We start from the raw sequence: 14609 nt of genomic DNA on the forward strand, positions 1-14609 counted from the left end.
AATTCTTCCATCTATTAGAAATTAGTCCTTTAAGGATATTCTTTTGCCTTTTAAGCTATTTTATTTTCCCATATTCTGGGTGGGCTTTGTTAAAAAACCTCCTGTGGAGTAAAATGCTAAAATCCTCAAGGGGGCGGCAGAGAAAGCCATTTGAACCCTGAAAGCAGACCACATGGTAGATGTGAAGTCTCTGAGGGAGTTAGTCTGCATTGCAGTCACACTTCTGAGTAGAAGACTCATATATAGAGCTGCAGAGATCCCCCAGTCTACCTCATAGTTTAGTCTGACAATGCAAAGCAAAGTGCTTTCTTCATTTCTTCTTATTTTATTGATTGTTTTCTATATGCCAGGCACTGTATTAAATGGTGGTGATTCTTAGGTGAAGCAAAAAGGTCTGTGCACTCAACGGGCTTATAATATATTAGTGTACAATACTATATGTATACATTATGAATATATATGTCTTATACTTACAAAGTTCTTATTTTTAATAATTTACCTATAGCCTGTTGAGTTTCAAGGACATCAGGTGAAAGGATCGGCGACTAGTGGTGTCATGGTCAGAGGACACAGCATACAGCTAGGATGCAGTCAGTTTCCAAATAGCATTGACTATGAAAACTTCATGACACAGACTCCTGTTTGGACACCACAGTTGCCTAGCACTTGTGTGCAGACTAACTTCTTGCAGGTAAAAGTAATTTTTAGAGTTACATTTCACCAAGTTGCTTTCTGTTGGTCAGTACTAAATTTTGTAAATCCTTATAGAAAAGGAGTCCAAGGCTAAGTTGACAGGAACTATAGTAGCTCTAGTCAGACTAGCCAAGGCGCACATGCTTTCTGATTTGTTGGCATGTCTGTAATTTTCCGTTTTCTCCTCCTTTCAGCAGTACCAGGGTTTGAGGCCTTCTGCAGCTAGTGGGGTCAGTCAGCTCACATAGTCTTTCCTCTAGTGAGTACTTTGGTGTGCTTTTCTTCTGTGTCGCCACGCCTGTACTGTTCCTTACTCTTCGTAATATTATAATTTGTGGTCACCATTGCTTGAATTACTGAAAAAGAAACTTGCTGAGTGTAAATTCCAGCCTTTGAGAGGCTGAAACGGAAAAATTTCTGTTTGAAGCCAGCCTGGGTTGTATAGTAAGTTCTAGGCAATCAAGAAAAATGAACAATAGAGGAGGAAATTTGTATACTTGTGTCCGTTGCCATCTTTCTTTCTTCCTCCCTCCCTCCCTCCCTCCCTCCCTCCCTCCCTCCCTCCCTTCTTCCTTTCTTCCTTTCTTTTTTTTAAAGATTATATTTATTATGTATACAGTCAGTGTTCTGACTTTATGTTTGTCTACAGGCCAGAAGAGGGCACCAGATCTCATTACAGATGGTTGTGAGCCACCATGTGATTGCTGGGAATTGACCTCTGGAAGAGCAGCCAGTGCTCTTGACGGCTGAGCCGTCTCTCCAGCCCCCTTGCCATTTTTCTCATTATTGAGATATGTTAGTTATGGTCACAGGGTGTGGATTCTGAGTTTGTCACAAAATGACTAGACCTTCCAAGACAGTGTCTCTCAATAAGTGTGATGGATTGCTAACATACGGTGTTCTCCGAACTTTAAGATATGTTCTCTATTTCATCTCTTCAGCCTGTTTTTTTCATTTTTGAGACAGTGTATCACTCAGTAGGCAGGTTGGTCCGAAACTTACATACAGCCCAAGCTGGCCTCAAGCATTTAATGATTCTCCTACCTTATTCTCCAGACTGCTGGGATTACAGGCATGAGCTAACATGTACACTTCTAATTCCTAACTTTGTAATTTAAAATATTTTATATGTGGGCTATTATTCAAGTAGGATAATTTTCATTGTGGTTTTGAGTTGTATTTCTTGTTGACAAGTGATGGTGAGCATCATTTTGTATATCTGTTAGCCATTTGTGTATTCAAGATACAACATTTGTATAATGTTTGAAGAAATCTCTGTTTAGAGTTTAAGGCTAGTCTGGCTAAATAACAAGTTTTAGGGGCTGGAGAGATGGCTCCGAGGTTAAGAGCACTGGCTGTTCTTCCAGAGGTCTCAAGTTTCGTTCCCAGCAACCATATGATGGCTTACACCCATCTACAGTAAGATCTGGTGCTCTCTTCTGGTGTGTAGGCAAACATGCCAGAATACTGTATACATAATAAATAAATAAATCTTAAAAAACAAACAAAAAAGTTTTATGCGTGGTGGGGCTACCTGGAGAGACATTGTCTCATAAAAAGAAAAAAGAAAAGTTAAAAATTGAGCTGTGTGTGGTCATACCCCTGGGTGTATAATGACATTCTTGAAAGAGAGAGAGAGGTAGGGGAGAAGGGATGGAGGCAGGTAAGCAGGCCTGCCCCGTCATTTACCTTTTATGTTGCTTCAGTTGTGGTGTTGAATCTGAGCCTTGGCTGTGTGATTGTTGATTGCTAGGCAAGCTCTCTACCACCCAGTTATCCCTCAGCACCACCTGCCACTTTCAAATCCGATTGTTTGGGTGCTGAGTTAGCTTTGATCTTCTAGTCTCTTGTCAGATGAACACCTCTGCCCGTATTTCTCCAATTCTGTATGTGGTCTCTATTGATCTCTTCTTTTTCTATGCAGAAAATTTTTAGTTTCTTAGAACCCCTTTAACTAATTTTTCCTTTTATTGCCTTTTGCTTTTGGGTCATGTCATCTCTAGAATGGAGTCCATTATTACTGAGTCCTCCAATAAAAGGAATATAGAAATATGTCCCATTTCATTAGCTGCTTGGAGATCATTGGTGACCTTGGTAAGAACAGTTGCAGTGAAATAGTGTTTGTAGAGGCTAATTCAGAGAGAATTAAAGAATGAATGAGAGGTAGGAAAGTAGAATAACAGCTAACTCCTAAAAATGTATGTGTTCGTCAACCATTTAGCCCTCCACCGCCACCTCCACACAGGGCTGGGAAGCAAATCAGGACTTCACACATGCTGGGCAAGTGCTCTGCCATTGAGTTGTAGCCCCAGGCAGCAAACATCTTCTCACGAGCAGCTACCTACTGTCTATTGTACTGTCAAAATAAGCCTGCGAATAAAAGGCAAATTCTTGTCCTCATAATGAAGTGAGACTAATAAACAGATAAATACATGATGCCTGGAGGGGCTTAAGTGCTCCGAGTAAGCATAGAGTTATGTAAGGGGTGGCAGGACAGGTGGGTTGGGGTTCTGTTCTGTCTTGGTAAAGTCAGCCTTCTCTGATAAGGTTACACTGGAGAGAGATGAGAATGTCATGCCAGTATCTGGGGGGAAAGGAATTTGTGGCAAGAGACATACAGTAGTGAGGAGTGAGTGAGGGACAAGGAAGGTGGCAGAAGTGAGGTCACAGAGCAGTCATGTACATTGAAAGAGACTTGGCGATTAGAGGGTTTGGATCAGTGAAGAAAAATGATTGAGCTTAATTTTTAGAAACAGCTCTGGCCAGTTGTGGAGAATGTACTAGCGGAACAGGGTGGAATCCTTAAGTGTTTCTTCTTTCATGTGTATGGGTGTTTTGCCTGCATGCATGTCTGTGCACTACTTGCATGTCTGGTGCCCAGGGAAGCTAGAAGAGGGTGTTGGATTCCCTGAAACTGATCACTTGTGAGCTGCCATATCAGTGCTAGGAACTGAAGAACACACTATTTTTAATTGCTAAGCCATTTCTCCAGCCCCCCCCCCCCCCCCGTTTTGTTTTTGTTTTTGTTTTGTTTGTTTTTCGAGACAGGGTTTCTCTGTGTAGTTTTGCGCCTTTCCTGGAACTCGCTTTGGAGACCAGGCTGGCCTCGAACTCACAAAGATCCACCTGCCTCTGCCTCCCAAATGCTGTGATTAAAGGTGTTTTGTTTTTTGAATCAGGGTCTCACAGTGTATCCCTGGCTGGCCTCACTCACTGTGCAGACCAGACCAACCCTGAACTCACAGAGATCTGCCCGCCTCTGTCTCCAGAATGCTGAGATTAAGCACATGTGACACTATGCCTGGCAGTTCTTTATTAATTTGAAAAAGCCTAGAGTCCCCTGGGAGGAGGGAACCTCCACAGAGGAATTACTCAGATCAGATTGGCCTGTGGTCATGTCTTTGAGGAACTGTCTTGATTGTTGATTGATGTGGGCAGTGCCATCCCTGAGCAGGTGGTCCTGAGCTGTGTAAGAGCCAGTGAGCCAGGAAGGATTATTTCTTCATGGTTTCTGATTCAGTTTCTGCCTGAGTTCTTGGACCAACTTCCCTCAGTAGTAGACTGTTACCTAAAAGTGTAAGCTGAAGTAAACCATTTCCTCTCCTAAGTTGCTTTTGGTCATGGTTTGCCATAGCAACAAAAGGCAAGCTAGAGCAGTATTGAGGTTTGAACTTGAAAAGCTACAGCACAACTTAATGCTATTCTAGTAAGATTAGCAGTGAATTATATGACTGTTCATATCTGAGTATATTTAAAAAGTCCCTGTACTTGGAAGGAACATCTTGAAATGTGAATCAGCTATGCATAACCCTGAGTCCAAAAACATAAGAGAAAACTGCTCAGATCTGGTTGAGTATGTAGGAATATAGTTTTTACAGTCCATACATGAGATAGGGCTTGGGTTGAACCCCTTAGAATGGAAATTTACCTTCAGAACTAAGTCCTCCTAATGGAATCAGTCCAAATCAGAATGCCTCCCACTTCACAATAAATCCTAATATTTTTTGTACTTAAAATTATTGCTTATGTTAGTAAACTTTTCCTCGCCTGTCCTTTTTAGTGAAAATTTTATAGTTCTTTGCTCTCAATTTGTTTAGAATAGAGGTTACTAGAATTCAAACTAATAGAAAAGGCTGCAGTAAGAACATTTTAGTTAGTGATTTTCTTTTTTCTGGACAGGTGATTTCACCAGAACAAAAGATCTCTACATTGAGCCCCGCACCTACTTTTTCTTTTGACACAAGAAATGAAGACTCTGTGCTTGAGTTCTCTGAGGAGTGTCTGAGAGCAAGGACTTTCCCTGGTGATGTTCATTTTCTCCACTGTTATCTGGGAGAGGGTTACTGGGCCAGAAGGGTCAGGGGACCCACTGTCTTCCCTTAGGCTTTTTCTGTCATGGATATGCTTCCAAATGCCTTTTCCTATCTAGTTCTCACTCCCTCCTCTGCTATCTCTTCACTACCTCTGAAACTGTCTCTACTGTGGACAGACTTCTTGTAGCTAGAACACCAATGCTTGTTTCCCCTTTCTATCCTGCTGTGAAGTGGCTCATAGCAAATATCTCCTCAGCACCATGGTTGACCTTGGCATAACCTCTTCATCTCCTCTTTTTGCTTTGGGATACTGTCAGTATCAGGAACTCCTCAATGGCTGATGCTATCATTGTTCTTAGGCCTCAAGTGTTTACATCCATTTTGACTTTTATTATAAGTCATTTTCTGCTTCTTGAAAAGTATGTTGTTTAATAGGATCTCTTTTTCCTGATAATTTCATTAATGTATACTTTTCTTAGTCCGAAGTTAGTTTTTGTGATAGGCAAAGTTATAGGTGATTGGTTGTTTTTTGGCTATAAGTTGATGATTAGTATGAAAAGGAAAAAAATTTAATGTGAATCAGAAGTTGAGTGTGAGTTGGTTTCATGGTTGTGTCTGGTTGAAGGTAGGGGAAAAAAAGGGAGGGTAGAAGGAGATGCAAATGGGGTGGGGATGGGTGTGGGAGTATTGTAATATCAGCACTCAGGGAGAATTGCTATTTAAAGGCTAGCTTGGGCTACTTGGGAGCAAAAACAGGATGTGGAAGAGTTTGTACGGGAGGAGTACATCCTCTGAAGCGGGCTTGAATCTTTAGTTCTGTAATGGAGTTGTAGTTTTCTATCACTATTGCTTAATTAGGGTGTTGAATTTTAACATAACACTTCATTGAAAAGTATTCACGGACTCACTTACTGCTCTACCACTTCCAAAATGATCATCAAAATTTATTTCCTATAAAATACTGTCAAATAAAGTAAGACTCTATAATATTTTTAGATAAAAACTAATAATATTTAATTCCTATGCAGTTTTGCTGATTCATTAATATATCCAATAGATATTTATTGCTCTTTACACTTTCAGCAATGTCTATTCCAATAGCTGCTTCTAGATGGAAGGAATTATAAAACTCATTCAGACAAAATCCGATGTGAGTTCACTATCCTATCTGTGTCATTAATTTAACATATAAAGCTAAAAATCTTTTTTGTTGTGAAAGGTATTATAATTCATAAATACAATAAATTAAAGATAGTTACAATCAGGGCTGGAGAGATGGCTCAGCAGTTAAGAGCACTGACTGCTCTTCCAAAGGACCCGGGTTCAACTCCCAGCAACCACATGCCAGCTTGCAACTGTCTATAACTCTAGTTCCAGGGGATCTGGACAGACATGCAGGAAAAACACCAATGCACATAAGATAAAAATAAAGGAAAAAAAAGATAGTTACAATTACTTCATATTAAGTGAGCTATTTGTCTACAGAAGGTATGTGACTAGATACCAACTCACTCTGTTCTTTCTGACTGACCACTTGATATGCACTGTGATCTCTGACCTCATCTGAAAAGTGAGAGTGATGCAGCTTTTCTCAGACTCAAATGCTTTGAAGACTCTGTCAATACAATGAGCAATTAAATTAGATACTTAGTTGTGTAGAAGAGAAGGACTTGTATTGTCAGTCTTAATAGAGTCTTCAGATCTGTAAATTAAATTTTGAACCTTTAGATTTTGATCTGAAAGCATTTACTTTGGGAGGGGACAATAAAATTGTGTTATTCTTCTGTTTTTACACAGCAAGTCAGAACATCTGCCCTTGCCTGTGCCCCCACCATTTTCTAGAGTCTGGGTAATGACTGGTTACATTTGTATTGACCAGCATTATGCTTTCTTTCAGGATTGAAAAACACTGATTTTCTGGAGAGTAAGGACCGTCAAGGGTTTCCATTTGCAAGCAGAGCCCCGCTTGCCTTCATTACTTTACCACCTGGTGATGGGCCAGCAGTCTTAGATTCTTGTTCGTTTATGACTGATGGCGACGCACGAGAGCCTTCTGGTTCTCCTGTGTTGGACCTGTGTGAAGAATCGGTCCTTTCGTTTGCCCTTGGACCTGAGGACCAGGGTGAGCTTTCTTTCTGTGAAGGGTCTAGAGAAGGGACTCCAGATGTTTCACAGATTCCTAAGAATTCTGCTCAAAGCAAGTGGCTGAAATATCAGAACACTCTCCAGTGCAACTCAGCTTCTCCCAACAGAATTGACAGCGAAGTGACAGAGGGCCTCCTTGCTGAGGTGGTCTCTGGGATGCAGTGTCGCCACACACATGAGAGGCAGCGTAGTGCTGGGAATGGAAGCTCTGTAGACTCTGTGCACTTGCAGGTGATAAAAGGCATGCTCTATCAACAGCAGCAGGACTTTAGCAGTCAAGATTCTGTTTCCAGAAAGAAAGCTCGTTCTCTGAACTCAAAGCACACTTCCAAGACTGAGGAAATTCAAGCTATGTTAGGAAGTTCCTCCAGCTACAACTCCGGAGTCAAAGATTTACAGGTGAGGAAAGTGTTTTTCACCCAGTAGTTACTGTCTGCATTCTAACAGAAGAATAAGCAAATTGTTTGGGAACAGTTTACTTTTTGAGCAGATACCTATTTCCCAGGAATTATGAATATTAAATTACATTTTTAAAAGTCTTGGGTATACTGTTGGATATATGAAAGGTATTTAATAAATGTTAGCTCTTGTTACTCTTTCTGCCACGCCTTCCAGTACCAATCTCACTAATTGTTTTTCATTTTTGACTCTCAAATCAGTCTTACTTATAGGATTATTATACACATACATCTATTACAAATTTGCTAAAAGTCATTATTATAGTCATAACAGAAATAGAAATATAAAATGATCCATTTGTAGCAAAACATATCCAAAATCATATTAAGAGGCCATTGAGAAGAGTTAGTCTATTTAAGAGTCAAAAGTTCATGTAAATATTCTGGCTTTATTTGTTTTTTTATTTTAAATCATAAAACATGGATTCTAAAGATCAAAAGTACAATAAGTGTTTTCTTCATTACATATGAAAAAATTTATTGGTAAATGGTGTTTTTTTCACACCCCCCCCCCCCAGGATATAAATGGTTCAGAGCTATGCTTCCCAAGTGGGCAGAAAATAATATCAACTTATCTTCCTCAAAGGCAAGTTCACATACCAGCTGTTTTCCAGTCTCCCACTCACTATAAGCAGATCTTTACATCTTCTATCATAGGTATGGCTGTTATATTTTTATTCTGATGATTATCTAGTGTGATATTAGGACTACAAAAAAGAATAATACATTATAGACTTTCATAGTAAATTCTCCTCTGGAGATTTATTTTGCATATGTTTAACTCTAGAACTTATTAGTAACTTTATTCTAATGTCAGATCAAAATTGAACTTTAAAAGTGGGAAATTGCAATATTTTAAAAATAATGTCTTTTTATCTATTAAAATAGAAACAAATGAGCCCATTACACTTAAATGGAAATGTTAAAGTATGATGCATGCTTAGGTCTGAATGTTTTGAGGTGTAAGACTAAAACTTGCCTTTTGAAAGATGGATTGTTATAAGTTGTGGCAGTTATAAGTTATAAGGTATGCCTGTTAGCCCAGCACGTAGGAAACTGCAGGAGACTGAGAGCTTGAGATCAGATTGGACCTTGTAGCACAAATACTAATTGGTCTTATACTAAAAACCTGGAGCCAAATATCTGGGTAAATGCTTTAAGATCAGAGACAACAAGCCCACAGTCACTTCTTACCTCGCCAACTCCTCAGCTGAAAGGGGAAGATCCTGTCTCCACGAATCCTCAGATTCTGAGTCCTCAGCTGAAAGGGTGCTGAACTCTTGTCTCCTCCTGCCTTGTATTCCTTTCTCTGCCCAGTCATATCACTTCCTGTCTCAGTCTTCCTAGTGCTGGGATTAAAGGCGTGTGACTCCCAAGTACTGGAATTAAAGGTGTGTGCCACCACTGCCTGGCTGTTTCTCTTTTAGACTGGATTAATCTTGTTAGTCCAGGGTGGCTTTGAACCTATAGAAATCCAGATGGATGTCCGCTTTTGGAGTGCTAGGATTTAAGGTGTGTGCCACCACTGCCTGACTTCTATGTTTAATCTAGTGGCTTGCTCTGTCCTCTGATCTTCAAGCAAATTTTATTTGTTAGAGTACAAACAAAATATCACCTCAGGACCAGCATAATAAGACGGTCTCAAAACCTAAGTAAAATAAGGTAAATAAATATATGATGTGGTTTCTAAAAGCACAATATTTATATGTATTGAAATGTTACCGTGAGGTGCTAGAGAGATGGCTTAGCTATTAAATGTGCTTTCAGCTCTGGCAGAGGACCTGTGTTCCATTCCAAAAGCCCACGGTGAAATGGCTCACAACTGTCAGTAACTCTCCTGGAGCCAACACTCTGGCCTCCTTGGGTACTGTAGTCATGTGCACAAACCCACACACACAGGCACACATATATGAACATAATTAAAAATAATCCTTCAAAAAGAATGTTACTGTGAAATACATTAATGTATACAATGAATATGCAGCAATTATAAAAAGTGTAGATGACTGTCAGGAAGTATAATAGAGTCTGATAGATAAGGGCTTAATAGATTTTGTCTTGGATACATTATTGGGTTGGCTGGGAAGCTGCGTTTTTTGTTTTGTTTTTTGTTCCAATGTGGCAAAATTGAGACAATAATAAAGTACAAAAGGGATTGTTAGGGAGCTGGCTCAGTGGTTAGAGTACTCAGTGCTTTTACAGAGAGCTCAGATTCAGTTACTGACACCCACATGGAAGTACAACCATCTGTAACTCCAGCTTCAGGGGATCTAACTCTTTTTGATCTCTGTGAGCACTGCACACACTTGGTGTGCTTACATACATATAGGCACTCACATAAACAAATCTTTAAAATAATATAAGTTATAGAATTATGTTACAGTTGAGTGTTAAAAGGGTATTTTCAAATTGGCTAGGAAACAGTGCACTTGATACAAATACAAAATAATTTTGTGTTTAATTTGTAGCTCTTTTTTTTTTTTTTCTTGTAGAGCATCTGAATATATTACTGTTTGGATTGGCACAAAGGTTATACAAAGCCCTTTCCAAAGTTGACATATCCTTTTATACATCATCAAAAGCAGAGACACTGAAAAGTGGAAAAAGTAATTCACCATCCTGCCATCATAATCAACCTGCCAAACTAGTCATGGTTAAAAAAGAAGGCCCAAATAAGGTACTGTTTCTGCTCCCTCCCCACACTTACATTATGCATAGTTTAGGTACTATGGAAACTGAGACGTGAGTTTTCTTTGTGGCATAAGTAGTATAATAAGCTCTCAGTACTTTCCTAATGAAATGAATGATCTGTGTTCCAGGATACAAAAACAGGAAGGTAATCTTCAAAAATTTTAGGAACTTACTGCATAATAGTGGATGGAAACTAATACAGGGAAGAAAATTACATATATAAGGCGAGAAGAATGTACCTAAGCTGTAGTGTCAGCACTGAGAAAGGGATTTGCTTGAGGGTTTAGAAAATGCTGAGATGAGACAGGAAGAAATGCAGGTTGAAAACTTCTGTACCAGCACTAGACAAGGCCAAGAGAATAGAAAAGCATGCTGACCTAATGTGTGTTGTGGGTATCACAGAGAAGGGTTAGGAACACATTGGTAGCTTTTACTCATTTGTGAAACTGCTTTCACCCATAATAACAATTAAATCATTTTACTATTTGCATGCATCATTAGTTGAATATATTAGTTGAAAAACCAAATCTGGGTTCTGTAGGAGCAGCAAGTACTTTTAATGCTGAGCCAACTCTCCAGCCTCTCAAATAAGGTTCTGTTCTCAGAGTGATATACTCTTTTGATAAAGAGAAAGTAAATGGAAAAGTAGGTACTTTGTAATTTTAATGTATTGTTTAAATTAATAAGTGATTTACTTTTTGGGATACATTAATAACAGGCCGCCTTTATAAAATGCTTGACAAGCATAATGCAGAAAACAGTAGAAAAATAGAAATAAATTTTTTCACTAAATTCTAATATGCATGCTAGCCAAAACACTGGACCTTAAATTCTTTATATCTTCTTTTCCATTAGGGTCGTCTCTTTTATACATGTGATAGGCCCAAAGGTAATCAATGTAAATTTTTCAAATGGCTTGAGGAAGCAACTCCAGGTCAGTTATCACAGGATGAGTCTCAGCCCAACATGGTTTTTAATGATGTTAAGAGTATTGGCTCGTATTTAAGAAGTCAAAAGATACCAGTCTATGAGGAATGCCAGCTTTTGTTGAGGTATGTTTTATGGTACCATAACATGTTCTGTAATTATATCAGAGAATAGCAACCCTCACAGAATTGCCTACAGGTACTTGGGCTGATCCTAGAGTCTTGCACATGCTATGGCATCATTCTCCTAAGCTACATTCCAAACCCATCAATGATTTTAAAAGAAATTGAGATGGTGTCTTAGGGTTTCTATTGCTGAGAAGAGACACCATGACTATGGGAACTCTTATAGAGGAAAACATTTAATTGGGTGGCTTACAGTTTCAGAGGTTTAGTTCATTATCATCATGGTGGCGGGGATATGGCGGCATGCAGTCAGATGTGGTGCTGGAGAAAGAGCTGAGAGTGGGAAAGGAACTACATCTTGACCCTGCAGGCAACAGGAAGTGGTCTGAGACACCAGGCGTGGCTTGAGCATAGGGGACTTCAAAGCCTGTCTGCACAGTGACACACTTCCTTCAACAAGGCCACACCTACTCCAGCAAACCCACACTTCCTGGTGGTGCCACTCCCTGAGTTTATGGGGTCAGTTACACTCACCACCACAGATGGGGAAGTATATATCAAGGAGACAACTTGATGCATAGTATTTTAAGTGAAGTAAGGCTTTAAAGTTATTTCAGTCCTCTCTAAACATCAAATGATGTCAACAGTATCAGGACAACTGACAAAAGGTAGTTTGTTTTGTTTTCTCCTCTCTCCCTCCCTCCCTCCCTCCCTCCCTCCTTCCCTCCCTCCCTCCCTCCCTCCTTCACTCCCTCCCTCCCTCCTTCACTCCCTCCCTCCCTCCTTCACTCCCTCCCTCCCTCCCTCCTTCACTCCCTTCCTCCCTCCTTTCCTCCCTCCCTCCCTCCTTCCCTCCTTCCCTCCCTCCCTCCCTCCTTCCCTCCCTCCCTCCCTCCTTCCCTCCCTCCTTCACTCCCTCCCTCCCTCCCTCCCTCCCCCCCTCCCTCCCTCCCCCCCTCCCTCCCTCCTTCACTCCTTCCCTCCCTCCTTCACTCTCTCCCTCCTTCACTCCCTCCCTCCCTTCCTCCCTCCTTCTCTTCATGGCTGTTCACAATCCTAAGGGAAACCCTGTTTATAAATCCACTGTAACAGTTCTTTACAGTACAGGGATAGGTCGTCCAAGCCTGAATTATAGAGCTGATAGGATGAAAGTGGGCTCACTAAACAACTAAACGTAATGATAGTTTGCATGGAAATGAAAAACTTATTGAAAGCTTACAGATGATAGGGTCTTTCCCAAGGACTTTGTATATATTATTTCCTCATAACAATAATGTTTAAGATTATTTATCATTGTGATTTTACAGCTATATAAACTTAGAAGGTCTAGCTTCTAAATACCTTTTCTGTCATTATTATTATTGTTGTTATTATTTTGTTTTTTCAAGACAGTGTTTCTCTGTGTAATAGCTCTGGCTGTCCTGGAACTCTCTTTGTAGTTCAGGCTGGCCATGAACTTAGAGAGATCTGCCTGCCTCTGCTTCCTAAATGCTGGGATTAAAGGAATGCACCACCACTGCCCGACCGCGATTATTATTAAAGCTGATGACAGATCTGTGAATTATTCTCTCTCTCTTTTTGTTATTTTTATTTTTTGGATTTTTTCCTGACAGAGTTTCTCTGTGTAGCTTTGGAGTCTATCCTGGAACTCACTTAATGGATCAGGCTGGTCTTGAACTCACAGAGATCCACCTGTCGCAGCCTCCCAAGTGCTGGAATTAAAGGCATGTGCCACCACTACCCAGCTGATAGAATATATTTATATTTTACAACATCTATGAAAGTAAATAAACATGTACAATTCTAGTTCTTTGCATTACATGCCATGTTAAAAATTAAAATAATTCTTCCTTAATATTAAAATTCATTTAAAAAATATTTTTAGCAATATTTATGCATATGATATGTTTCTGTATGTATGTGCACGTATTTGTGTATACTGTATGTATGTGTGCATGTTTGTGGGTGGGTACTATATGTATGTGCACATTTGTGGGTGGGTACTGAATGTTTGTGTACATGTTTGTGGGTGGGTACTGTATGTTTGTGGGTGGGTACTGTAAGTATGTGTGCATGTTTGTGGGTGTTTGTGGAGGTCAGAGAGGTTATTGGATCTGTTGGAGCTGGAGTTACAAGTGTTTATGAGCTGCCAGGTGTGTGTGTGGGAACCGAACTCAGGTCCCTGGAAGAGCAGGAAGTGTTCTTAACCTGAGGAGTCTCTTAACCCCTCAAATTCACTTTTATTTTTTGTTCTTTTTTTATTTTTTCAGGAAAGGCTATGAATTTCAGAGAAAACAGTATGGTAAACTAAAGAAGTTTGCAACTGTAAATCCTGAATTTTACAGTGGAACAAAAAGTAAGATTTATCTTAAGCTGAGTCGGAAGGAGAGCTCTTCAATTTATAATAAAGGTAGGCAGACTTGCTCATGTTCATGATTGTGTTCCACACAGCTGAGCATCTTGGTTAACATGCAGCTCTGCAAATCCTTTATAGTAAAGAGAATTCCTAAAGTAGAAGTTAATAGTGCCATACAGTGAAAATTGCGGTATAATCATTCATAAATAGCATACTTTAAATTTTTAGAGTTTTTAATCCCAGCACTCGGGAGACAGTGAATTGAGATCAGCATGGTCTACAGAGTGAGTTCCAGGACAGTGTGAGGCTACATAGAGAAACCCTTCTTCAAAAAACCAAAAACAAGCCAGGCGGTGGTGGCGCACGCCTGTAATCCCAGCACTTGGGAGGCAGAGGCAGGCGGATCTTTGTGAGTTCGAGGCCAGCCCGGTCTACCAAGTGAGTTCCAGGAAAGGCACAAAGCTACACAGAGAAACCCTGTCTCGAACCCCCCCCCCCCAAAAAAAAACAAACAAACCAAAAACAAAAAAATTTTAGAGTTTTTAAAAATTTTTTTATTTCAGCTGGGCGGTGGTGGCACACGCCTTTAATCCCAGCACTCGGGAGGTAGAGCCAGGCGGATCTCTGTGAGTTCAAGGCCAGCCTGGTCTACAGAGTGAGATCCAGGACAGGCACCAAAACTACACAGAGAAACCCTGTCTCGAAAAACTATTACTACTACTACTACTACTAATAATTCCAGAAGCTACTTTATTGAAGTTACACTACATTCTTGGTATCATATAAATAATAAAGTAATTTAACTTTGTGTGCCACCATGGCCCAGCATTCATGACTTATTCTTTCTTTTTTTCTTAGTTTTTCAAGACAGGGTTTCTTTGTGTAACCTAACAGCCCTGAT

At 40.0% G+C, this 14609-nt stretch overlaps 1 protein-coding gene across 1 annotated transcript in view; it reads left to right on the plus strand.

Moving 5' to 3' along the window:
• Positions 1-14609, plus strand: part of Zgrf1 (zinc finger GRF-type containing 1) — a 59855-nt gene that overhangs the window by 14468 nt on the left and 30778 nt on the right. Inside the window, exons 8-14 of the mRNA XM_036190986.1 lie at positions 506-691; positions 4873-4996; positions 6904-7550; positions 8128-8266; positions 10102-10286; positions 11156-11352; positions 13623-13762. Of these exons, the coding sequence (XP_036046879.1) occupies positions 506-691; positions 4873-4996; positions 6904-7550; positions 8128-8266; positions 10102-10286; positions 11156-11352; positions 13623-13762 (1618 nt within the window). The remainder of the gene's footprint in view (positions 1-505; positions 692-4872; positions 4997-6903; positions 7551-8127; positions 8267-10101; positions 10287-11155; positions 11353-13622; positions 13763-14609) is intronic.

Source organism: Onychomys torridus, chromosome 6 (assembly GCF_903995425.1).
Source record: "Onychomys torridus chromosome 6, mOncTor1.1, whole genome shotgun sequence".
Lineage (NCBI taxonomy): Eukaryota > Metazoa > Chordata > Mammalia > Rodentia > Cricetidae > Onychomys > Onychomys torridus.